At 43.4% G+C, this 27,167-nt stretch overlaps 1 protein-coding gene across 1 annotated transcript; it reads left to right on the plus strand.

The window, feature by feature from the left end:
* The first annotated feature begins 400 nt into the window (after window positions 1-400).
* LOC116507971 (leucine-zipper-like transcriptional regulator 1 homolog) lies at window positions 401-26,908 on the plus strand. Its single transcript, XM_032216407.1, has 8 exons — window positions 401-596; window positions 12,391-12,612; window positions 19,336-19,415; window positions 22,181-22,259; window positions 23,395-23,441; window positions 24,970-25,090; window positions 25,223-25,409; window positions 26,169-26,908. The coding sequence occupies exons 2-8, from the start codon at window positions 12,429-12,431 to the stop codon at window positions 26,851-26,853; spliced, it is 1,383 nt and encodes a 460-aa protein (XP_032072298.1). The 5' UTR covers window positions 401-596; window positions 12,391-12,428; the 3' UTR covers window positions 26,854-26,908.
* Window positions 26,909-27,167: the final 259 nt, after the last annotated feature.

Consider the following 27,167-nt stretch of genomic DNA (forward strand, 5'->3'; position numbering starts at 1 on the left):
GACGAGCGATTGACGGCAGAAACTACAACAGCTACGTTCCCACAAAAAGATACCGCCCAAAGCAAAGCACATAAAGGGTCCCTTCTTGGACCCGCATTTCTAAGGTTCTTACGACCTACCGAGCCTGGCATCAAATCACAGAGGATACATTCCCCAGACTCAGTAGAACTAAAACCAAAAACCGCGGCCCGCTTGGGGCGCATTCTGACGTGCTCTCACCCTCTCCGTGTGTAATGGGTACATTTCCCCCGCCCCGCTCTTTTTAAATGTGCCACATTATTTTCCTTTGCATTGAACGGCGCCCTCCACCCGTGGGGGGTGGGGTGGAGGCGAACTCGCGCGTTCCCGCTCCCTCAGCCAGTCGCTGCCCACGTGGGCGGCGTGTCTGTCCTGCGCCGGGCCTTGGAGTCGGGGGCGAGCGGTTCGATCCGAGCGCCTCCTCAGCGCGGAGGCTGAAGGAGGCGGCGATAGCGCAGCCCGGCGAGAAAAAGGCGGAGGGCTGGGACGGAAACCCGCAAGGAAACGGCAAAGGGGAGGGTTGGCCGGAGAGGCGAGCGGGTTGCCGAGGGCATGCAGGGCGGCAACCGATTGCAACGGTATGTGCTGTGGCTGGGGTGGTGATGGGGGGTGTGTAATGGTGAAAAATCAGCCCCCCTCTTTAACTTTAAAACTGGATTCTTTCCGTGGGTCGATGACTAAATGCCCGCCTCTGGTCCCCCCCCCCCTTTCCTTTTTTTTTTAACGTGAAAGCTGGGGGAGCTTATTCACACGTTCTGTTTTCCGGAGCGCTTGTGCCTCTCGACTTTTCTGCCTTTTTTTATTGATTTCCCTCTGAATTTTCATGCAAAAGTAAGGAAACCAACGCGAGCCATCAGATCTTCTTGGAGAGTGGGGTGAAGAGTACATCCCACCGACCTGGTAGCTTCTCCAAGCTACGGTACATCTCCCATCATTCCCAACCAGAAATGTGATGGACGTTGTGGTCTCTTGCAGTTATTAGCTTTGGGGAGGAAATTTTGCTTTAGTCTAGCTGTCAAGACATTTTGATCCAAATACCCCTTTACCTTCTCAAAAGTGACTGAGGACTTTGGTTTATGTGGGGTACGTTTATTAATGTCGGTGCATTCGAAATGAAAAATGGAAACGTTTTAAAATAGTTATTTGATTTTTTCAGATCCCCTGAAAAGATCACGGGGACCTCCAGGAGGTCTCCAGAGCACCCGTGGAGAGCTACTGCATTTGTGTAGTTGATGCTTCATTTCCTTCAAGTTCAGAGGAATTTTCAAAAAGGAAATAGTGTAATATTTTCCCCCCTTTCTCTCATAACTGACTGTTCCGCCCCTTCCATTGTGTTGGTTGAGTGTGAAAGATCACCTCCTTTTCCTGCTTGCTCCCATTTTGCTGAGTTTAAAGGACGATGGGGGGCAAAACCACTGATTTCTTCCAATATCTGCCCTTTTACTTGCACTTTGCAGCATGCCTTTGCAGTTTTTGAGCACTGCGAGATATTGAAACAGGGCTCTGTTAAGCGAATACAAAATTGTATTGGGGTGTCTCTTAAGTTTCAACTTCCCATTGGGAATGTCTACCCCTCTACCCAAAACCTAGATGTGTGTGACAGCTGCTTATAGACATTTATTAGCGGGTGGATGACCTTTCCTTCCCCTGTTGCTTCTCATGTTCAACAGCTGAGCCCTGGTGTGAAAAACAAGCTCCAGACCTGAAATCCGCAGAGGTTTCTGCAGCCATCAGATTTTTTTATTGGTTTCAAAGTATAAGGTATTTTGGAATATTCCGAGGAAGCCCAGAAGCACTTTCTTAGAATTTCTTGTTGTTCCAGAAAGGGCAAAAGATAAAATGCTGCGTATTTTAAAATGAGTTCTCAAGCTGAATTTACTCTCTGTTGGAAAATATGTACTGTTATCTTACTGAAGAGGACATCTGAGACCCTGTCAGTCAGAAGTATAAAAATGAAAGTGAAGTAATAAGAGACTTGCAAACTGGCTTTTATTCATGGTGGACCACCTCCTTCTCAATCTTTTGGGTTTGAGGACTATTAACATTCTGTAGAACTTTTCTTTAGGTAGAACTTTACTATCTATATAATTTACTTCTGAGTTATCAGATTCTGGGGGGAAATAATGCTTGCCCAAGATACCATGGAGTTACTCTGTTGTAAGATGGGTAGCCAAGGAATTTGATAAACAAATAAATTAATCCCTTAATCAATGTAACTAAACATGTAAAGAATGTTGTTAGATTCTTTAGAGCTGTAGTTGACACCTGGTGACTCTGGATTAAAATCTCTCCAGGTTGTTCTGCCTCTTACTTGAATAGCCAAAAACAAACAAACAGATATTACACTCCAGTTGTATGTCAGAACCACTGCATTAGAGCTATGGTGGTGGAGATCGGTAAAATGAGGACCCAGATTGTTGGGGGCAATGTGCTGACTCTGTAAACCACTTAGAGAGGGCTATAAAGAACTGTGAAGCCATATATAAGTCTAAGTGCTATACTATTATAGAGGTCTTGAAGGTGCATTCGTATAGCTTCCTATGCTCTGCCCACACCCCACACCCCGTGTGCTGTTGGTTTCTTCTTCGATCCATTCTTGTCCAGAATGATCTTTTCTACTAGTCCTCATGATGTGTCTAACATGGCTTTTATATTGAGATCCTTGCTTTTTTCTAATGAGCTTCTGAGCTTGATTTCCTCTAATACTCAATGGTTGATCCTTTAGGTTGTCCAACAAGTGTGAAGCAGTTTCTTCCAGCATTGCAGGAGCAAATATTTTTCCTGAATCTGTTTCTCCGTTGATATAAGCCCAGTGTATGTAGATCATTTTAAATTTTGTCTAAAATGTCACAGTTGTTCATGAGTTTCTATGCACTCCTTTTTGCTCACCATTTTTTCTCTATAGTCTCTATATTCTCTCAACTATATTTACTAATACTGCAGCCTAGAAAATCAAACTTATCAACTATCTCATTATTATCAACTATCTCATTATTTGTCTTAAATTCCTCTTGTTTCTTCTAGTAGACATGATCTTTGTTTCCTTGATGTTCAAAGAAACCTTTTCACTCACCTGTTTTAGAATTGTTTGTCTTAGATATTTTCCTTTTTTTTTTTTTTTTTGCAACCAAAATAGTGTCATCTGTATTTTAGGTTCAAACACCTCCTATCTTTTGAATGAATTGATTGTCATCCCCTTGTGTATTGTGGATACAAAATAAGAAGAGGCAATTTGGAAACGTTGGGTGGTTCCTGTTAACTTTATATATATATATATTTTCTGGATAATGTTTTTTTTATTTTCCATTTTTTCATTTTCATACACTCACATATATACTGTGCATAGCCAACGCCATACAACATTAAACAATAATCGCAGCAATTCCTCTTGTCAACAATACCCCCAAAAAATAGAAACCCAATATACCTCTTCCACTCTCCATACACCTCTTTCTTCCACCCCCTCCAACTTTCTATCTTCCCTCCATCATCCCCCTCTAGCCTACTTCCCCTCCCCCTCTACCACTCCTCTCTCCCGATCCATTCCCTCCCTTCCTTCTCACCTTCCCTCCCACCCTCTCTCCCATCCCTCTCTACCCATCTTTCTTCTATCCCACTCCTCCTCCCCTTGGTGTATTTCCACTATATGTCAATGTACTTAATTTATCCTATTTTTACAGAGAAATTAAAGAAAAACAGTATACATGTGAAGTCACATTACATTGAAATCTAACACATCGTATATATCCCTCCCTCCCCCCACCCTCTCCCCCGACCCCCCACCTCCTCCCCCCGACTTCCCAGAGCCCGTACATGGTATAGATTTTTAACAAACACAGTCTAAAATATGTTGAGAAAAAAGAAATGAAAAAAAAAGTTAATAACATCTCTACATTGATCTTAGCTTCTTCTTGCTAAGCTAATTTTGAACAATTTCAACCATTCCTGATCTTAAGCATAGGCTATCTGGAATTTCTTAGTCCCGTATTTATTTTGTATATAGTCAATCCATTTTTTCCAGTCTCGTTTATATCTTTCATTTGAATGATCTTTAAGATATGCCGATATTTTAGCCATCTCGGCTAAATTTGTAACTTTCAATGTCCATTCTTGAGTTGTAGGCAAGTCTTCCTTCTTCCAATATTGTGCCACCAACAGTCTTGCTGCCGTTATTAGGTGCAGAATCAAGTTAGTCTCTACCACTGTAATGTCAGTACTTATACCTAGTAAAAATAACTGAGGAGTAAACTTTATCCTTCTTTTAAAGATATTTTGCATAATCCACCATATTTTTATCCAAAATGCCTTAACCTTTTGGCAGGTCCACCATATATGAAAATATGTAGCATCGAGAGAACCACATCTCCAACATTTAGGCTGTAAATTCGGATACATAGAAGCCAGCTTTTTAGGATCTAAATGCCATCTATAGAACATCTTATAAAATTTTTCTCTCAGGTTTTGAGCTTGAGCTCACATTTCTTACCCATATTCTTTCCCATGTATCCAACATTATTGGTTCTTCAATATTTTGAGCCCACTTTATCATACAATCTTTAACTAATTCTGTTTCCGAATCCATCTGTATTAATACATTATATATCCTCTTTATATGCATTAAACTTTGATCTCTTATTTGTTTAAACAGATTATCCTCAACTTGGATAAAACCAATTTTTTGATCTATTTTCCACCTGGCCTGTAATTGCCCATACTGGAACCATGTTTGAACTACCTTCTCCTCTTTTAATACCTCTAAAGATTTTAGTTGTAGTATCCCCCTTTCCAAAATGAGAAGCTGTCTGTAGGTAATTCTATCCTGGTTTTGTGCTATATTCATATTTTCAATTGCATGTCTAGGAATTGCCCACATGGGTATCTTGTCATTTAATTTATATTGGTATTTTTTCCAGACCCGCAGTAAAGCATTTCTTAAAATATGACTTTTAAAATTCTTGTCCAATTTTTTGTTGAATAACAGGTAAGCGTGCCAACCATATACCAGATCGTGTCCCTCAATGTTCAATATCCTATCATTAGTTAAATGAGTCCAATCACTAATTACCGATAGCGCCACTGCATCATAATATAGTTTTAGGTTAGGTAGTTTCAAGCCTCCTCTCTCGTGTGCATCTTGCATTATTTTCAGCTTTACCCTCGGCTTCTTTCCTGCCCATGCAAATTTGTTGATACCCTTCTGCCATTCTAAAAGATTCGCATCTTTTTTAAGTATAGGTAACATTTGGAAAAGAAATAAAATTTTTGGTAACATGTTCATTTTCACTGCCGCTATTCTACCCAGCAAAGATAAGTGCAATTTCTCCCATTTTTTCATCTCTATCTGTATACTATGCCAAAGTGGTTCATAATTATGCTTATATAGTTTCCCATTTGAAGTTAAAATATTAACTCCAAGATATTTGACCTTTTTGACTACCTCACATCCTAACATTCCTCCTAATTCTTCCTTTTGTTTAGTATTCATATTTATAGCTAATATTTTTGTTTTTCCTAAGTTTATTTTAAAACCAGACACTTGACCATATTGATTAATGGTGTTCATTAAAACCATACTGGATTCCTGCGGTTGTTCCAATATTATGACCAAATCATCCGCAAAAGCATGCACTCTGTATTCTTGCTGCCTAATCTTAATCCCTTTTAGACCATCCAAGCCCCGTATTTTATTCAACAATACTTCCAAAGTTATAATAAACAATAGTGGGGACAAAGGACAGCCCTGTCTTGTACCTTTTCCAATTTGAAAGGAGTCTGTTAAACTTCCATTGACTATGATTTGTGCTCTTTGGTGTTGGTATATTGCTTTAATTGACTGTAAAAAACAGTATATCTCCTAATGTGCATTTTTTGCAATATCTTCAACAGAAATTGCCAATTAACTCGATCAAAGGCTTTCTCAGCATCCAAAAATATGAACGCAGCAGGAATTTGGTTGTTCTTTCCCAGATATTCTAATGCATTAATAATTAATCTAACATTAATTTTCATCTGTCTCCCCTGTGTAAAAACTGTTTGGTCGGTATGTATCAATTGTTGAATAACCAACATTAACCTATTTGCTAGTATTTTAGTGAAAATTTTATAATCTACATTAAGTAATGAGATAGGTCTATAATTTTTTGGTTGGGTAGTATCTTGATCTTCTTTGGGTATCAAGGATATAAACGCTGTCTTCCAAGATGGAGGCACCTTACCTTCCGTTTGAATCTTATTAAATAATTCTCTAAGAGGTTCTACCATTTCTAACTGTAAATTTTTATAGTAAACCGCTGTCAAACCATCTACCTGGTGCCTTCCCTAACTTTAACTGCTTAATTACCTGTAAAATTTCCCCTGAGGTTATTGGTTGGTTCAATTTTTGCCTGTGCTCTTCTTTAACTGAGGGTTTTTCTCTTTATCTAAATATCTGTCTATATCTAAACCGTTAATTTTATCCTCTTTATACAACTCTGTAAAAAATTCCCGAAATACCTTTTGAATCTCATCCTGTTGAAACACCTCCTTCCCTCTGTAAGTCAGTTTAGATATATTTCGAGTTTTCCTTTTTTTCCTAATCTGATAAGCTAACCATCTGCCAGGTTTGTTTGCGTTACAAAAAGTATTGTGTTTCGCATATAACAAACTAGTGGCTACCTGGTCAGAGATCAACATGTCAAATTGAGATTTTAATATGGTGATTGCTTCCTTAACCTTTGTATCGCCTGGATTCATTGTTAACTCCAGCTCTTTCCTCTTAATTTCCTCTTCCAATTCTGTTCATTTTAGCCCTTGTTTATATCTATGTGTTTTATTTATGCTCATCAGCACTCCTCTCATATATGCTTTGCTTGCATCCCATACGAATTCCATAGGTGTGCCCTTATTCATATTAAAAATAAAGTATTCGGTTAGCAATTTTTTACAATCATTGATATATTTTTCATATCTAAATAAGTTTTCATTCAATCTCCAAGACCTTCTTGCCTGCACTACCCTTCCCAATTCCATCCAAACTGGGTTATGATCCGAAAGGACCCTAGCCGCAATCTTTGTCTTCACCCTAGAAACCAAATCATTAGTGATTAGTATAAAATCAATCCTTGAAAGGGATTGATGTCTATCAGAAAAGAAAGTGAAATCATATTCCTCTGCGTTTCTTTCTTGCCAAATATCTCTCAGTTCAAAGTCGTCCATCATGTCAAAAAAAGGTTTGGGTAGTTTTGCTCGCATCTTGGTCTTTGGGCGAGAAGTCTTCTTATCTCTCTTAGTGTCTATCACGCCATTCCAGTCACCCAATAGTATACAAGACAAGTCTCACTGTACTAATTTGGCATGAAAATTTCTATAGAATCCGTCTTGCTGTTGATTAGGAGCATAAATTCCCAAAAGTAATGTCTTTTTCCCTTCTAGGATTAGATCTAATGCGATATATCTTCCAAAGGGATCTGCTTCAATTAATTCAGCTTTCATGTCTTAAGTATACAACTATACCATTTTTCTTTTCCATAGCAGAAGCTACAAAATGTTGACCAAGTTTTGAGTTAATCAGATATTTTTGATTTGATATGAGTTTCTTGCAAACAAATTATGTCATTCTTAAACTGTTTAAGATAGTGAAATATTTTCTTTCTCTTCTGTGGAGAATTCAATCCATTGACATTCCATGTTAAGATCTTAGTTGTCATCTTTGGTTAGCTGAAGCTTTTTTAGAGCTTCCTGCATGGCCTGTTTAACCTTTGGCCTAGCTTCTCCCACTGCTTCCGGACTTGTCGCTGTAGCTCCTTGATCGATGGCCGGTGATTGTTGAGGTTGTTGCCTTTTAGCTTGTTTCTCCATTTGTCTAGTAATCATACTAGGAGAGAGAGATGCTCCATCTTATTTGATAGTTGTGTAGCTTGCTGTCTGTCCTGTCCTTCTTGTGGTCTTTCTCCAGGTCCAGATGATGCAGGATGTCCAACCTTCAAAATATTATGGTAAAAATCTCGGGCTTTCCATACAGAGTTGAGACGATATCTTTGCCTATCAAATGTAAGTATAATACCAAATGGTGCATCCCATCTGTACTGTATCTGATGGTTTCTAAGTTCTTCGACTAAAAAAGCGTAGTCTCTCCTGGCTCTTAACATTTGAGGTGGTATCTCTTTCAAAACAATCAGGTCTTGACCGCCAATTTGGAGCTTAGTGTTATAAGACTCTTGTAGTATCGTGTTTCTGAGCTCTCTTGTAGTGAAGTATATAACGATGTCTCGAGGAAGCTGTTTCTGCTTTGCCACCCAGGAGTTAACACGATAAACTTTGCCGATTTGCCAGTTGATCTTAGTCCCCGGTCTTCCCACCAGACGGTCAAAAGCTTCTGATAGAATCTGTTTCAGGTTCTCCTGTTTCTCTTCACGCAGCCCCCTTACTCTTAATGTTAGTTCCATTTGTCTATACTGTATCATAATAATTTCTTTTTCAGCATTTTCAACTTTTTGTTGCACCACCTCTGTTTTCGATGTCAAGTTGGTATTAGCTTCATTAAGATCCTCTAGACTATCTTCAATTCCAGAAACATGTTCTGTCAATACAGTTACAAGTCCCAGCATTTCATCTTTAATTTTAACAACCCTGGCATCAATTTTATCATACAACTCCTGTTTAAGTTCTTTTATTTCCTCTTTTATTTCTTTTATTTCTTCTTTTCCCTCCTGTTTTATCTGCTGTTTTATCTCATCTTTAAAGTCTCTAAGTTTATCTTCCATTTTAATTGTCTGAACGTTGAGAGCCTCACTTAATTCCCTCAAGAAGAATTCTTTCGTTAGCAAGTCTCCAGCAGGGGGCATAGGGAGCGGAGGCTGCAACTTTGTGCTAGGTATCGGGGATGTGCTTCTGGGGGTAGAGGGGGGCGGTTTCAAGTTAGGATTTGTTTTTGAGGCCATTCCAAGTTTTATCTTCAAGCAGTTAATAAAACTCTACTGGCCGACTGTGCAGCTATAGGAAGAGATGCTGAATTTCTCCCTTTGTTTGAAAGTTTGAGGCTTGGCAAGGCTTTACCTTGGATTTCAGAAAATAAGCATTGTGACAAGACAGTTCAGCAGATTCATCACCATTTAAGTTCCAGATAAGCAAAATTAATGAGAGAAAGGAAGTCTTGTAAAAATGAAACTAATTAATAAGTTTCTGCTGGCCGATTGTGAGGCAGGGTAATAAATCACTCCTCTCTCCTTTGAAATTTTAAAGTTCTGTAGAGTTTAACAAGGAGATTAAGAAAATAATCATTGTTACAGAAGAATCCAGCCGGCTCGGCGCCATTTTAAAAGCCTCTAAGTAAATAGATTTTCAGAAGAAGATCTTGTAAAAAAAAAATGAAGCTAGGATTTGGATAAGCAATTAATGTCCTCGTAAACGGGCTCAGCTCGCATTAAAATCAAATAAATCAAACTGTGAACTGAGTGGGAGAAATCTTACTTTGCACTGCGCAAGGCAGTTTGAAGTTCCCAGCACGGATGCCGTTCTGCCTCGGGCTGGCCCCCTTCTCTCTGCAGACACAGAAGCTGCAAAAATCGAAGGGCATTTGCCAGCAAAACTATATCTTCTTCCCTTCTTGCCTGAAGGATAAGAAACCTGTTAGATGTCAGGTAGGTGATCATCTAAACAGATACGTAACCAGGAATTCGGGAGCAGCTGTGTTAAGCTGCTACCATCAGTAAGCTTCGCCCAGGAAGCCCCCTGTTAACTTTATATTAAGCACATATAGTAATTGATTTTTTTCTAAATTTAAAAAGAAAAAAAAACTTGGAGAGAAAGAGGAAGAGAAAGGGATGAATCATGCTTAGTAATTTCTTATACCATTGCATCTTTCTGTCTTAGAAGCAACAAATAATATAACTCCTGAGAAAACAGCTTTGAAGCTTGTCTGGGGGATAGCCTGGTCTTTTTTCTCTGGTCAGTTTTACTTGTTATTGGATCCCTTGCCATATCACATATTGCAGCTCTAAAAGTGGTTGATGGATTAAGTGGTTTGCATACGCTATCCTAATCTTTACTGCCTGAGGCGTATCTATAAAGCTTTTGACCTTAATGATCATCCCTATTTGTAACCTTCCCAACTGGATTTTGACAAGCAAAGTCAATGGGAGAAGCCAGATTTGCTTAATGACTGTACAATTCACTTAACAATTACAGTGATTCGCTTAACAACTGTGGCAAAAAAGAAATAAAATGTGGTGAATCTCACTTAACTGTCTCGCTTAGTAACAGACATTTTGTGCTCAGTTGTGGCTGTAAGTAGGAGTACTTGCATTTGCTTTAAACATTTCATATAATTTTTCTATAATTAGAACAGTAATACAATGAAAAAACAATTCAGAGTAAAATAAAACAATATGTATGATAATATTAAAAATGACAGTGAATGTAACCATATGCTAAAGCACACAATCATCAGCAGTGTCCAAAAGAGAGTGGAGGAGTATGTGTAATTATAATAGCAAAAAAAAAATATATCACTAAGGTTTGTGTGTTTAGATCATTTGGGCCATTGTTGCTTTGCCAATGTATTTATAGAGACCAAGAACTGGTTTTATGAAGTGACCTTAGTTCATTGTGTTATTGGTGGCACCAATAGGATACCATTTTTTTCTTCCATGAGAAAAATTATACCAGCAGGTTGATAGCTGGCAGTATTTCTTGTGTGACTTTATGTCCTCCTATATGCTGAAAAAAAAATATTTTATTTTTTTCATCCCTGCTCTTACACCTCATGCTTTCTTCTTTTAGTTTTATAACTTAGAAGACTTAGAATAACTTTGTTGTCACTTTGAATGTGTAGCATACCGATATACTGATCAGCATACCGGTATATTAAAATGAAAATTTTGTTCCATACAGCTCTCAAAGGGTCATCACCTCCAATACACACTACATAAACATGATAAAATAAATAAATCATTATTGCCAGTTTGTATATTGATAGATCATCATAGGAGTAGAATTAAAGATTGTTCGTTGCTTCCTCTTTGATTTTCCCAACGAATCTTTTAACCTTGTTTTACTGACTTTTCTCTATTTTAGTCGACTTTGGGGATCCAGCATCCACCCAAGGTTTTTTGCTACCCAAAGCTAAGCAGAAAATGATGTCAGTCAAGTTGAAAAGCAGAGACGTGACATCAGGCAGGCAATGAGTGGCTGGAGGGGTCAGCCATTAGATTATAAATTCCATAAATGGATCTTTCACCCTTGAAAGTTTATTATTGCTTGTTGCTTTTTGTCAGGGATGGGCAGTCTATAGGCCACGGGTTGCCCCAAAGTCCAGCACCCTGTCAGAATATGCTGTGCTGAAATTGGATGACAATAGGACTGCTTTGCAGGTAGTGCGAATTTTGGGTTGCTTTTAAAAACAATTGTAGAATTGAGAGCCCATGGCTTCTAAGAAGTACAGGTAGTCCTCAACATACAACCAATCATTTAGAGACTGTTTTTAGTTAGAATGGCACTTATAAAAATGACTTATGACTGTTTTTCAGAGTTATGACCGTTGTAGTATTTTGATCATGGTCACATGATCAAAATATTGCTGTAAAAATTAAATTGTTCTCCTAGTGATAGGAAGAATACTGGTTACTGCATATGTATGTACGTACGTACGTCTGTCTGAGGATATGTGTGTGTGTGTGTGTGTATTTACACAGATGCTGATTCCTTCAAAGTATCAGTTGGTTTTTCCTTTGCACTAAAATAAGTTTGTTTCCTTAATTTGATTGCATATATACGGTAAATACTCTCATTTAAAAGCAGGGTATTTTGCTTAATTTTTTAAAAAATTGAAAGCAGGGTATTTCCTGAGGATATTAATCAGAGTTGTTAATTTCCTGTACCTGGGATTAACTGTTTCCAGTCCACTGCAACACAAGATCTAATAAAGCATGCTGTGCTGTATGAACAGGGCCAATTTCTCTTCACTCATATGATATATTTAACATTATAGACAACACATTTTGAGTCATCTTTTCATCATGTAAAGGAGACTGGAGATGTGTCCAGATTGTTCCATTGTGGTGCTCATTTTTATCCTCTACAGTAGGGTTGTCAAACTGGCGGCCCATGGCCTGGATGCATCACATGTGCAGGCCAAGCCCACCCCAGCTCCGCGAAGGGGGAAAATGTCACGAAACATCCCATGGTGGTCACATGATGCAGAGAGTTTGACACCAGTGCTCTACAGTATATTCAGGTTTTTAAATAATATTTAATTCTTAATGTGATTGTCTACATTTTTCATATATGCCATTTTTATCCAGAGTCACTTTTGGTGAGCCTATGCCAATAAGCAAATTAAAGAAATGGTTGCAGTAGCCTCCCTGTCTCCATTCTTAACTCTCATTTCCTTTTTAGCTTGGAGCTACTGTTTGGAGGACGTCATCTCCACATGGATGTGTTTACTAGCTAACAGAGGGATGAAAAGGAAACTGACATTTTCATGGAACCCAGTGAAACAGAGCAAAATTTCTCCCTGCGATCGATACAAACATGCTTGCTGCATCTGTAGAGGGTTTCTTTATGTTTATGGTGGCCGGAGAAATACTAGCTTGAGTGATTTCTGGAGATTCAAAATAGGTAAGGTATGCCCTTTCTGGTTTTATTATGCCATGAAAAGAAATGCCTGAAGCTACAATCACACAATCTTGTTGGAATGTATTGCTGTTTTTGAAATGGCCGCCAGGCAGAGGCCCTTTTCTGCAATGGCTTTTTCATTTCAAGCAAGACAATCTGGACTATTTTAATGATCTAATTAGATATGAGAGACCGCCTACTGCCAATTACCTCCACTAGACCGATCCGATCGCATAGATTAGGCCTCCTCCGAATTCCATCAACGAGCCAATGTCATCTGGCAACTACCCGGAGGAGAGCCTTCTCGGTGGCTGCTCCGACCCTCTGGAACGAACTCCCCGTGGAGATTCGTACCCTCACCACCCTCCAGACCTTCCGCACTGCCCTTAAAATCTGGCTGTCCCAGCAGGCCTGGGGCTAAAGACCCTAACCCCACCCGAATGGTATGATTGTTGTGTTCTCTTTTAACAATGTATTGTTTTATGTTCATAACTTGTTTTGTCCTCCCCTTCCCCTAACTTGTGAGCCGCCCTGAGTCCCCTCAGGGAAAAGGGCGGCATACAAATAAATAAACTATAAACTATAAACTATTTAATGAGGTGTTTATATAACCACAATGAATCGGTTATCAAATCTGTTTTTATATATTGTTTTTGTTGCCTTCCCAACCATGAAGAGGTGACCAGCTAATTCCTATTGGAAACAGACTGGTCATAATGAAATAATCCAGCAAGACTGCATTTATTTTACTTTTTCACTACTATTCTCCAAAGCACCTGAGGGTAGGACAAGAAGCAATAGGTGGAAACTAATCAAGGAGAGAAGCAACTTAGAACTGAGGAGAAATTTCCTGACAGTTAAAACAATTAATCAGTGGAACAACTTTCCTCCAGAAGTTGTGAATGCCCTAACACTGAAAGTCCTTAAGAAGATGTTGGATAACCATTTATCTGAAATGGTATAGGGTTTCCTGCCTAAGCAGGGGGTTGGACTAGAAGACCTCCAAGGTCCCTTCCAACTCTATTATTCTATTCTATTCAGCAGTTACTTGTGTACTATCTAAAATGGTAGACTACTATACAGATAGTCCTGGACTTACAGCAATTCATTTGGTGACTGTTTGAAGTTACAATAGTACCAAAAAAGTGACTTGCAATCTCTTTTCACAAGCCAGATTCACTTAATAACCGTATAACTGACTCAGCACCTGCAGAGATTCACTTAACAACTTTGGTAAGAAAGGTTGTACAATGGAGCAAAACTCACTTTTAGCAACCGTCTTACTTAGCAGTGCAAAGGGGGTCAATTGTAGTCATATGTTCAGGACTACCTGTAATAAAGAAATAGTTTTATAGTTGGAATAGAGGGACGCTGATTTCATAGTGGGAATGGAAATGGTCCAAATTGGATTTTAAGAATACTTGATTACAACATGAAAGCTCTGGGACTACACAGGATACTTGACTGTGCCAAGAACATAGGGCTGAAGTCAGTGGTGGGTTCTGGCCGGTATGGCCCAATATGGCCATACTGGTAGTGTTGCGTCCTCTTGACGCAGCCGGCAGCCAAGCCACGCCTTGCAGGAAGCTGATGGGTCTTGGTGCGGCTGCCGGCCGGCGGGAGAATTGGGGTCTCCCCATTGGACGGCCGCCTGACAACTATCCATATAAATAGCTGTCAGGCGGCGCTGTCCAGTGCGCGTGTTCTGAACTTACTGTTCGCCTTACTACTGTTAATAAAGTTCCAGTTAATTTACCTCAGCGCCTCCTCGTACTTAAAACTTGGCGATGAGGATGAGCGACGTTGACCCAGCGCACATCCCGGCCCTTGCTGCCGCTTCTTCTTTCTTGCCTTTCCGTCCTGAGGCTAAGAGTTGGGATGCCTTTCTGGAATGATTTGAAATCTTCCTCCAAGCCCACGGGCTCACTGATCTTCCTGAGGGATGAAAGAGAGGGGTCTTCCTCCATTATTGTGGGGCGGACATGTTTGCCACCGCTCACACCCTGTCAGCTCCTTTGCCGTCGCATTTGGTTCCATTCAATGTTCTTCTGTCACGCCTGAAGGTTCACTATGAACTGGCTCCCTCCCGCTATGCCAGGTGCCAACATTTTCATCGTTGTATCCAGTGGGAGGGCCAGTCCATCGCCCAGTATGTGGCGGCTCTTTGCACCTCCGCCATCGACTGCGAATTCCTCGACTTGGATGACGCGCTCTTGGAGCAATTTATATACGGCCTCCAAGACTTGAATCTCCACCGCCGCATCCTTTCCCGCTCGGAGCTTTCCATGAAGATAGCCGTCGACAATGCTTGAGCGTATGAAATGGCTGGCCAGTCCACACCGGATCTTCGCCGTTTCCCTCCTTCAGTCATGGCTTCTCTTCCTCCTGCTTCCATTCATTGCCAGATAGGCCCGGACGAACCGCGGTCTGACTTCGACCTCTCAGTTGCGGCGGCCGCCATCCACGTTCTTCCTGCCGGTTCCGGGCCGCACTCTGCCGCCAGTGTGGCAAGAAGGGGCACATCACCGCTGTGTGCCGATCCCCTGCTTCAACGCCGCGGTCTGCCAGAGCTCCTGCCGGGCGCCAGCCTGCATTCCGTGCCATTGTCTTCCCGCCAAGGGTGTTACACTGTCTCGGAACCCGAGGGGCTCGCGCCCGAATGGCTGCTGGACTCCGCTTCAACTGCTTCAGGGGGCCGGGGTAAGATGCACCTCCGCGTCTTACTCGCTGGCCGCCCCTGCATCATGGAGCTCGACACCGGCTCCTCGAGATCCATCATCTCCTGGGACACGCTGAAAAAGCTCTTCTCCCGCTTCAAGCGGGACCGACTTTCTTCTGCCCCTCTGTCCCATTCCTGTTCTTGGGTGCCTCACCTTGCCGGTCCAGTATGGGCGGTTCCAGGGTCCCTTGCCCCTCATCGTGGTCAGGAATTCCTTGACCTCTCTCCTGGGGCTGGACTGGTTCCGAGCCTTTGGCCTGTCCATCGCCGGCGTTAATTCCCTCAGGCTGGCCTCCGATCTGGACCTACTAATTTCAGAATTCGCTGATGTATTCAGCGATGCCCTGGGCCGTTATAAAGGCACTCCCATCTCCCTGAGCTTGGATTCCCTGGTGGCGCCCATTCGACTCAAAGCTCGCAGGGTGCCTTTGGCACTGTGGGCTAAAGTCAATGCTGAGCTGGATAAACTCATCTCCCAGGGCATTCTAGAGCCAGTGGATCATGCCCCTTGGGAGACCCCTATTGTCCTGCCCCTGAAGTCAGATGGCTCCCTGAGGGTCTGCACTGACTACAAAAATACAGTCAAGGCGCTGCAGGCCCACCCCTACCCGGTGCCCGTCGTCCAGCATGTGCTGCATTCCTTGGGCCAGGGCAAGATTTTTGCCAAATTGGACCTGGCCCAAGTGTATCAGCAGCTGCCGGTGGACGACGCCACTGCCACCGCCCAGACCATTGTCACGCACCGGGAGGGGGGGCGTTCCACTGCAAGCACCTACAATTTGGCATCAGAGTTGCCCCCGGTCTTTTCCAGGGACTCATGGAGCGCCTGCTCCATGGCATCCCTGGTGTGACGCCATACTTTGATGACGTCCTGATTGCCGCTCCGGACCAATCAGGACTCATCTCCACCATCCGGACTGTCCTCTCCTGATTCCGCGCCTCAGGTCTCCACCTGAAGCGCTCCAAGTGTCAACTGGGAATTCCTTCCGTTGACTTCCTGGGCTTCTGCGTAGATGCCCATGGCATCCACCCCTCTCCTGCCAAAGTGGAGGCCATCACCAATGCCCCCACCTCCTCCAACAAGGCGGAGCTTCAAGCATTTTTGGGGCTGCTTAACTTCTACGCCGCCTTTATACCACATAAGGCATCGGTGGCGGAGCCCCTTCACTGCTTGTTGGATTCCTCCGCTCCCTGGACCTGGACCAGCCGCGAGGCGCATGCGCTCATGGCTGTCAAACGCTTCTTGACAGCTGCCCCCGTGCTCGTGCAGTATAACAAGCACTTGCCCCTCCTTTTAGCCTGTGACGCGTCCCCTTATGGCGTGGGTGCTGTCTTGAGCCACTCATTCCCTGATGGCTCAGAAGCACCCATCGCCTTCTATTCGCGCATCTTTTCCAGGGCTGAAAGAAATTACAGCCACCTGGACAAGGAAGCTCTGGCGGCCGTAGCTGGGCTGAAGAGGTTTCATCACTACCTCTACGGCCGCCCGTTCACCCTCCTCATGGACCATAAGCCCCTTCTTGGCATCTTAGCGGGGGATCATGCCACCCCCCCTCCTGTCACCCCGTATGTCCCGCTGGTCCGAATTCCTCGCTGCTTATTTGTACCGGCTGCACTACCAGCCGGGTAAGCATATGGGCCACGCGGACGCCTTGAACCGCTGTCCGTTGCCCGCCCAGGTTTCCGACCTGGCCCCGTCCTTGGCCTCCGGCGTCTTCCTTGTAGACGACCTGGAGCTGCCACACTCTGCTTCCGATATCGCCCAGGCCACCTCCTCCGATCCACTCCTTCGCCGTGTTTTGGATGCTGTTCGCCTGGGCTGGATGGCGGATTCTCGGGCTCCCGAGTTCCTGTCTTTCCTTTGCCGCCACACCGAACTTTCCATCCTCCAGGAATGCTCCTTTGGGGCTCCCGGATGGTCGTGCCGCCTGCCCTGCGCCAGCTGGTCCTGCGTCACCTCCATGAGGGTCACCCAGGCATTGTCTGCATGAAGGCCCTGGGCCACGGTTATGTCTGGTGGCCCTCCATGGATGCTGACATTGCTGGCTGGTTGCAGCGGTGCCCACCTTGCCAAGCTGTCCGGCCTGCCCTCCCCCCATGTCTCCTTCCCGGGAGTGGGAAACCCCCTCCTCTCCCTGGAGCCGCATCCACACGGACCTCTTTGGTCCGGTAGATGGGCGCACCTTCCTTCTTATAGTGGATGCCCTCTCTAAGTGGGTTGAGGTCATCCCCATGCGCTCTTTAACATCTGCTGCCATCATCCACGCTCTCGAGTGCCTTTCCTTGACCCACGGGTTACCGGACATCTTGGTGACCGACAATGGTCCCCAATTTGTGTCCGCCGAATTCCGCCTCTACCTGGCCAGCCTGGGGGTTCGCCATGCCCCTGTGGCCCCCTACCACCCCGCCAGAAACGGAATGGCTGAGCACGCTGTTCGCTCTGCCAAGGAAGGCCTGGCTCATCTCAGTCACTTGCCCTGGTTGGCCCGGCTCTGTACCTACCTCCAAGCACAACACTCCACCCCATGCTCCACCACCGGCAAGTCCCCCGCCGAAATCCTAATGGGCTGCCGGCTCCGCACCACCCTGAACCGGCTACATCCCCACTTCGCTCCCCTGTCTATGCCTCAATCGGACGCCCCGCGGACCTTCTTAGTGGGGGAGGAGGTATATGCCCAGAACTATTTGGGCTAACCGAAGTGGGTACTGGCCGTGATACAAGAACTAATGGGGCTGTTCCTATAGGGTCCAACTTGGCGACGGACAAGTTTGGCGGCGCCATATAGACCAGTTGCGCTGCCGCGTGACCACCCAACTGCCCGGACTACAGGCCCACGCTGCTCCGGCCGCTCTGCCCAACACTGGCCTCCAGCCACAACCACCACAACCCAACCAGCCAGGCGGCCCGCCACCAACTACCACCGCCGCCGCAAACTTATCTTTAAATTCCGGCACGAGGCAAGGGGCTGGGCCTCCAATTCAGCTCCGCCACTCAAACAGATCTCCTCCTCCACCTCCGACGTCTTCGGCGACCACACCCGGACTGAGGCGGTCTCAGTGCCTGCGTAGTCGGCCGAAGTACCTGGATGACTACGCATGTGCTATCCGGGGGGATGCATCCTCTTGACGCAGCTGGCAGCCAAGCCACGCCTTGCAGGAAGCTGATTGGTCCTGGCGTGGCTGCCGGGCGGCGGGAGTATTGCGGTCTCCCCATTGGACGGCCGCCTGACAGCTATCCGTATAAATAGCTGTCAGGCGGCGCTGTCCAGCGCCTGTGTTCTGAACTTGCTATTCACCTTACTACTGTTAATAAAGTTCCAGTTAATTTACCTCAGCGCCTCCTCATACTTAAAAGGTAGTAGCCAGAAGCAGCTGCCACTGTACTGGTACGGTGGCTTGTTTGGCCAGTCTGCCCGCGTTCTATACCTGTTTTTAAAGCAACCGGCCAATTGTGCATGCACGCACAGTGTGAGGCGCCTGCGCTACCTCCGACAAGCAGCTGGGAGTCGCAGGGGCGGTGGAGTGCGCATTCACGTGCAGTGCACATGCACTGACAAGCCACCCCGCCCCGTGCGCAGTGTACCAATAGCGATGGGAAAAGGAACCCACCACTGGCTGAAGTGATGTTTTCAAAATGCACAATTCTGCAGCCAAAAGGAGTTACTCTGAGCCAATTCTTCTCCTCCCTCTCTAATGTCAAACACTTTCTGTGTTCTGATATTATCCCTCTATATTTCTCTGCAGATAGCTTAGTGGTGGGGGACAAAACAAAAAGAAAGATATCGGGAGGTATTTGAAATGCATGTTTAGCTAAGTCTTCAGGAAGGGTAAAAAATGGACCTATTTTTCAGGATGCTACAACCCCAATCCTTAGCCTAACCGATTCATCCAGGATGTGATTTGATTTGCAGATTCTGCTGGTAAAGTTGTAATTTCCAAAAAGGGCAAGTGCAAATGCTAATCAAAAAGCTGCATTGATGTTATCATATGCTTTCTTTCTACTGCAGCGAGTAATGAATGGGAGGAACTGGACAATTCAAACGATGGCCCAGAAGAACTGGAAGAGCACACAATGGTGGATTATCAGGCAAGCTAATTAGCTAATTAGCTATAAATCACTTTATAGGTAATCCCCGATTTAGGATCACAGTTGGGACTGGAGATTTGGTTGTAGATGATTGCAGTTGTAAGTTGAGATACCCATGTGACTGGAGCTGATTGGGGGGGGAGGGCATTTTTACCATGGTCATTATGCAAATCATTACTATATGTCTGAATCATGTAGTCAATAGATGAATCATGCTGTTCTTAAGCAAATCCATTCTACTAAATTGGCGGGTCCCCCCCTCAAAAAACTAGCAAATAATATTGGAAACTGGCAAAAAAAGCATTGCAAATCATGATCATGTGACCGTGAAATACTGTAACTGGTCATGAATTTATTTATTAATTTAAAACATTATATAAAAAATTTACATTAATAACTATACGACCAGTTACAGTATCCTATGGTCACATGACCATGTCATGTCACCCATCTTGGTGGCACAGTGGCTAGAATGCAGTACTGCAGGCTACTTCTGATGATTGCCGGCTGACTGCAATTTGCAAATCTCACCAAGCTCAAGGTTGATTCAGCCTTCCATCCTTCTGAGGTCCATAAAATGAGAATCCAAATTGTTGGTGACAATATGCGGACTCTGTAAGCCGCTTAGAGAAGCACTGTGTAAAGCACTGTGAAACAATATATATGTAAGTATAGGTGCTATTGCTATCTTATGATCAACTTGGATGGCTTCCAATCAAAATAAATGTGAGCTGAAATGCAGTCATATGACAGGGATGACACAATGTTTTCCGATAGGCAGAGCTGGAAGTGCTTTATGGGTTATAAAACACCCTTTCAAAGTCTGTCATAACTTTGATGGTTGTTAAACATCCAGTGGCAAGTTGAGGGCTACCTGTACATTGTTTTCCCTTTTTACTGGCATTTCATTAGCTTATTTGTTCTTATGGCTGTATTGCATAGATTTATATTCTGCCATTCTTGAGGGAACTCAAGGAGATCCTCTAATCCTGTGAGTTAGGTTGACAGAATGATTGGTCTGGATTCACTCAGGGAGTTTTATGAACAAGTGTGAATCTTGGCTTTGCCTTAGTCCTAATGAATGGTTCCAGTGTGGCTCAATCTGTTAATGGGCCTACTCTGTATACCCTTGCTTCAAGTTAGGAATGTCATGGGGTGCTGCAGCAGCTGAAGAATATCTCCTTTCCTGTAGCAGGATTTCCTGCAAATCAGCTAAGGTATTATAAGGAAGAGTTGTCAAAAGAAGAGGCTAGGGCCCTCTTCGGTTTCCAAAGTGGATTTCTTCACCTAGAAAGGGAGAGAATAAGCACATCTAGATTCTGTTGTCTGCTAATGTCACTTTTATCTTGTTTACCTCAGGGGTGGGTTCCAGCAGTCACTACTGTCAGTTTGCTCATGGCTGCACTGCCTGTGCATCCATGTGCTGTGCAATAAGAATTGCTCTGCGCATGTGCAGAAGCAAAAAACAAGATGGCGGCGCTTACAGCCCTGCCGGGAGAACCGATTCAAGGGTGTGGCAGGCCTGGGTCGCTGCCAGTTCCAGCGACCCAGGCCGCCAAACCACTACCTGTTCAGCTGAACTGGGCAGAACCCACCTCTTGTTTACATGGTCTCAATTAGCCATAACCTGTTACTATCATTGATAAGGATTAGAGAGGGAATGATGAATGTTGCCAAGGTTGGACACCCCTTGCTTAGAGGAATAATGAAATACATTTTTGTAAGGCCACTTTTTAAAAACTTTCTGAAACAATAGCTCTTGTGCAGAGGCTGTCAAATCGACTTTTCAGGGAGCACTTTTTAAAAAAAAGGCCTCTTTTTCTGGGTGTCTTATACTGTATCATCTACCAGACCGGTTCCATAATTTTTGCCAACCAAATGCTTCCAGCAGTTCAGTGGTGGGATTCAATTTTTTTTACTACTGGTCCTGTGGGCGTGGCTTGGTGAGCATGGCAGGGGAAGGATACTGTAAAATCTCCATTCCCTCCCCACTCCAGGGGAAGGTTACTGCAAAATCCCCATTTCCTCCCAATCAGCTGGGACTCGGGAGACAGAGAATGGAGGGGGCGGGGCCAGACAGAGGTGGTATTTACCAGTTCTCCGAACTACTCAAAATTTCAGCTGCCGGTTCTCCAGAACTTGTCAGAACCTGCTGAATACCACCTCTGCAGCAGTTATAATTCAAGAGAGGCCCACTTTGACTGGCTTGTAGACCCAAATAGTATAATCTAAAATACCTGGAAGATCCAGATGGAGGGAGGGAGGGAGCTTGTTCAACTACAATAATCTGTGTGACCTCTTCTGTCGCACTTACTGTCTGTTGTGACTATTGATGCCATCTGTGCTGCTTTTCAATTGTAATTTTAATGAGAGAAACATTTAAAGTCAACTCTATCAAGAGTAGCATTTTGCGTAACACTATTACCGCAATACGATCAATATCTGGCTTTTGAAATAAAAACATCTTGAGAAACAGTTTAAGTTTTAATCCATGCTGAAAATTGAACTGGTCATACTGAAGCATGGTTGAATATTTTTGATAGAATGGCATTGAGAAGAACATTGAACCATGTGAAACTGGCATATAAAGAAGTGGTAATGTGCAATGCTTCCTGATATTGTAGCTACAGGAGCTTGAAGATGTTTGTACTAAGCTTAACCAAGAAATGAGGTTTTCAGACTTTGGTTTGAATCTCACACTGAATGGCAATTAATTATAGAAAATGCAAATGTGATTCACTGGAAAATGATTATTGTATTTGCAGAATATCCTGTATATCTTTGGTGGAATGGTGGATTCAGCTTTCACACAGAAGAGAAATCCTCTCTGGATGTATGACACAGGTGTGGAATGAGACAAGTTTTATTCTTCCAATATATTTATGCATGTGTTTCATAATATGTATTAGTTTGGATCAGAGTATTTTTTATTCATGTACAGCCTATTCTGGAAAGAGTTGTAGATGAAGAACAGATTAACATATCAAACCAATAATAGTCTCCTCCTCTTTATGCACACTTGGATGGAGAGCTAAGGAGATACTGTAACTTTTTTTCCTCTCAGAAGCTGAGCCAGACAATTGCTCTGTCAAAATTGGCCTTACTTGAACTAACCTTCCAGAGCAGGGGTGTCAAATTCAAGGATTGCGGGCTAGATCCAGCCCACAGAGTGTTTAGACCTGGCCCACGGGTCTGCCCTGGAAACTGTAAAGGACCAGCCTGCAGTGCCTCATTTTGGCTGCGATGGCTTCCTAAAACCTTTGGGCACTGAAAACGGCGAAAATTGTTTTTACTGCCAGAGGCCGTCACTGCCAAAAATGGGGCACGGGAGCCTCTTTTCTCTGGCACAGCGCTTGGGCCACCTCAGCTGCCCCTGACATGAGTGACATTAAGCTAGCCACGCCCACCCTGGCCACTTCCAGCCCAGCCCCCTGAGGTCAAACACAACCCTGATGTGGCCCTCAATGAAATAGAATTTGATACCCATTCCAGATCATGGGTGTCAAGCTTGCTGCGTCATGGCAATGTTGATGTAACATGATGTTTTGTGATGTTTTTCCCATTTGTGGAACTCAGGTGGGTATGGCCTGCGCATGACGCATTCGGCCCAAGGGACACCAGTTTGACACCCCTGTTCTTGATAGATACCCTTCAGTGGCTTTAAACCTGTAGTATTCAATATTAACTTACTCAAAACCTGGGAATCATGGGAATTGTTGTCTTACCCACATGAACAGCCCAAGATTGTGATATTTGCCTTGCTATTAGAAACAGTTCCTAAAATGAAGAGAACATTGCCATTCACTGCCTTGAAAATTGTATTTGGAGCTGCATTTATATTGCGTGTTGTTGGTAAAAGAAAATACAGCCTGCAACTTTTTCTGCCAATCGCTCCTTTTAGTGCTTGCCTAGCACTGCAAGCAGAACAGTAGCACCTTCTTGTGGTTAATGCTATGACTGACATTTTATACACCTGCAGATGCAACCAAGTGGATAGCCTGCCGGCTCCCAGCAATAACTGGGGAGGTAAGGAATAACACAACTAAAATATAATGAATCATCCACGAAACCTGTTGCTTTGTTGATCAAATAGCTTGCTTAGTTACATACTTTGAAAACTGCTCCAGACTAGATGAGCCACCACCATGAAGTAGCAGGGTAAGTTAAAGATGCTGCTGCTTTTGGTTTTCTGGGACATTCATATTGTTCACACTTCATGTTTGAAAATGAATCTCTTTAATTCTGAATGTTGAAATAAAAATGGTTCTTTGGCTGCAATTAATTTTAGGTAGGCAATTATTTCAGATTGAATTCCTTGTAGGAGTTAGCAGAGTTTCAACATAACCAACCTGTCTCTCCCTCATTTCCCATCCCCTTCCTCCCTGCAATTTAAATCCTGCCTCAGACTAGCCACTCTACGCATATGTCAAAGTTACCCCAAGGTCACAAAAGCTTATGCCTTTTAATACATTTTGTTAGCTGGAAAAGGCGCTACCAGACTCCCTGTATTAAACGTGGAGAAACTCAGGGAGCAGAAGACATCTGCACTACCACAATTCAACTCAGACCAACCAAGAGAGCGCCATTCAATTCCTAGCCTTTAAAGGGACATGGTCTTGTGTGCGGGTCTGGGCAAAACAAATGTGGAACATTCATGCATAAATCCCTCTACTTTCCTTACAATCATAATTCCACAGACTTAGCCAGAAGTTATATTTTGACAGTTTTGACTTCCCATTTTCCTTCCTGTTTAGCAGTAGGAGAACATCATCTGTATGATGTAGGAAACTTTGAAGTCATTTCTTCTCCCTCCTCCCAAAATATAGTTTAATATATAATGTATCTCTGGAATCTGTATATTATCCATTCATCTATGTCTTCATATCTACATACATATGCATGTCCATTCTCTTAATTTATGGAGATGTTCAATAATTTTAGTGGGAGTAGTGAGATTCCATCTATAGGGATAAATGTAAACAAACTGGAAAGCAATACTATTTTAGAAGGATGTTGCTAAAATGTGAACTGCTGGGGAAGACATAAAGGACCATTTAAGTAGACCAGTATGAATTACTTGGGACAGGGGTGTCAAACTCAATTTTACTGAGGGCCACATCAGGGTTGTGTTTGACCCCCAGGGGCAGGGAGGGCATGGCCTAATGGGTATGGCCAGCTCGACATCACTCATTGAGGCTCGGTTTTTGGCCACGACGACCTCCCCAGATTCCATTTTCGGCTGTGACAGCTTCCCTGAAGTCAGTTTTGCTGACGGAGGGCTGCAGGAGGCCGTTGCAGCTGAAAGCGGAGCCTGGGAAGGCCACATGCAGCCCTCCTGAGCTCTGTTTTTGCTGACAAGAGGCACCGTAGGCCAGTCCTTTGCTGTTTCCAACACAGCCCTGCAGGCCAGATCTAAGGACCCTGCAGGCCGAATGAGGCCTGTGAGCATTGAGTTTGACACCGCTGCCTTAGGATATTGTCTGCTTTCTATTGGTGTGATGGCAACAATAATTAAGGATGGTTGCTCAATTTTGTCTTCTCTCTCCATCTCTAGGTTCAGGTTCCTGTTAATCGGAAGGGCCATAGTGCTGTGGTCTACAGGGGCAATATGTACATATATGGGGGATACATTGACATTAAAGGTGCTTCCCAAGAATTCTGGACCTTTCATTTTGGTAAGTTTAAACTTTCTCAGCAGTGACCTAATGTATAAATAATGCAAGATGTGAGGAAAAACCCTTTGAAACATACAAAATGTGTTGTATCTATTTAAAAGGTAATGCATTCTAATAACCGTCTTCCTTCAGATACAAAACAATGGGCCTCTCTATCAGCTGCATCCAGTGGGAGTAGCCCAGGTCCCCGACATGGTCATTCTGCTGTGGTTTACGGCAATGGCATGTACTTGTTTGGAGGATTAATGGGACTGAGCGAACAGAAGGACTTCTGGATGTGGAATTTTATAGCCACCAATTGGTTCAGTATCAGGAGAAGGTAACTGTTTGAATGTAACTTCACTAGCAGTTTCAAAAGGAGTTTAAGAGGGTGAAGATATGACTGTTTTCCCCCTGCCAATTGTTCCTAGAGTTACACAGAAGAGCAAGTCAATCTTTTTACACATTAGCCCGTGAAGACTAGCATCCCAACATTCCAATTACTGTATGTTAGCTGGGATTTAAAGATGTTTGCACATCAATTGAAAACAGGGAGAAGGTTGTCTGAGGGGGACTTGAGTGATATGGGAAGGCAAAGGCAGGAAAAACCCTGATACAGAGTTGTGGTTTCTAATATGGGTACCTATGGAAGGGAGGGTTTTATTTTTCTAGAAGCAAATGTTTTTGATTATGTGGTTTGTCCCTTTTATTTGGGCCGTTGCCCAGTTATGAATGCATGGTATTTGCATTTTGAAAAAGAAATCCTGAAGTGGCAGAAGAATCATAATAACCAATAAGTGAAAGCATGTAAGCCGCCCGGAATCCTTCGGGATTGGGCGGCATATAAATTTTATAATAAATAAATAAATAAATAATGCACAGAGGAGACAATTTAAGGAGCATGGTCAATATTCCCATGTCTTTTAACAATACCCGAATACATAATTTATGGGAACTGTTTGGAATGGACTATAGAAAGTGGTTCATGACTTTTCCATGTATTACCCTGACTGGAGAGAAGCATTGAGAAATTGAGCCCATTTTGATGAGTGTAAGTGTCACCCTTGTGCTGATTTATCTCTGCTGTGTTTGCCTCCAGCCAGGGACCTCCAAGAGTGGTGGGACATTCGGCTTTAATCTTGGAAGATTCCATGCTAGTCCTTGGCGGAGGCATTTCTAACAGTAACCCAAATAGTACTTTGTGGCAATATCATTTTCCATCTCAAACGTGGATAAAATTGCCTAGCTCAGAGGCACTTTCCTCCAAAGCTTATCATCAGATGCTGCCAACTGGATTTGGTATCCAAGGGACTGCTGATTGCCCACTGAGATCGCTTGGTTCCTTGAAGTCTAAAGAAAAGGGTTGTTCAAGGCTACTGACTCTTTCTAAGCAGCACACCTGTTTTTTTGAGTATCTTCACGAGGAGCCTACATACCAGATACTCAACAATGAGGGTGGCTCCGACATAGAAATGAAAACGTTTTGCCAGTCTTCAAGGGATTCTCTAGGATTCACCCCCTATCAAACCACAACCAGTGCAGAATTGAATTCAGATCCGGCAGCAGAGTTGCTGTGTGAAGAAAGAACCTCGTATCTCAACGTTGCCAAGGAACAGGAAGTTGCCACCATGGATCTAACAGATGGAGGGCCAAGCTTGGACACTCTGAAAAATGAATGTGGAGACATTTTTGAATCCTCTGTTGTGATGCTACTTGTTGGCGGTAAACCTCTGTCCAGTTCGTCTGCAATCTCATTTTGGCAAATTGAACTAAATGGAACTTAAATACCAGACCACTCTCAGGAGGCAGAAGACATGCCTCAGTTCAGTGAACTCAGTGTCTAGGAAGAATCACTTGGCAGTTCTTGCTTATGGTTGTATCATGAAACCTAAATTCACACTTTGTATGACCCCGAAATACAAAGGAATTCATAAAACATTCAGTGTGAGCTTTTTCAGCTCTTTGCTCTATAGACAACTTGGGTCTGTAGATGTCGATGAGGCAGTAGGATTAGGAATTAGCAACAGCAGCCATTGGTTGCATTCATTTCTTTGTAAGTATGTGTGCACGCCATTTCAAAGCCCAAATTGCCTGTATA

The sequence above is a fragment of the Thamnophis elegans genome, chromosome 1 (assembly GCF_009769535.1).
Source record: "Thamnophis elegans isolate rThaEle1 chromosome 1, rThaEle1.pri, whole genome shotgun sequence".
NCBI lineage: Eukaryota > Metazoa > Chordata > Lepidosauria > Squamata > Colubridae > Thamnophis > Thamnophis elegans.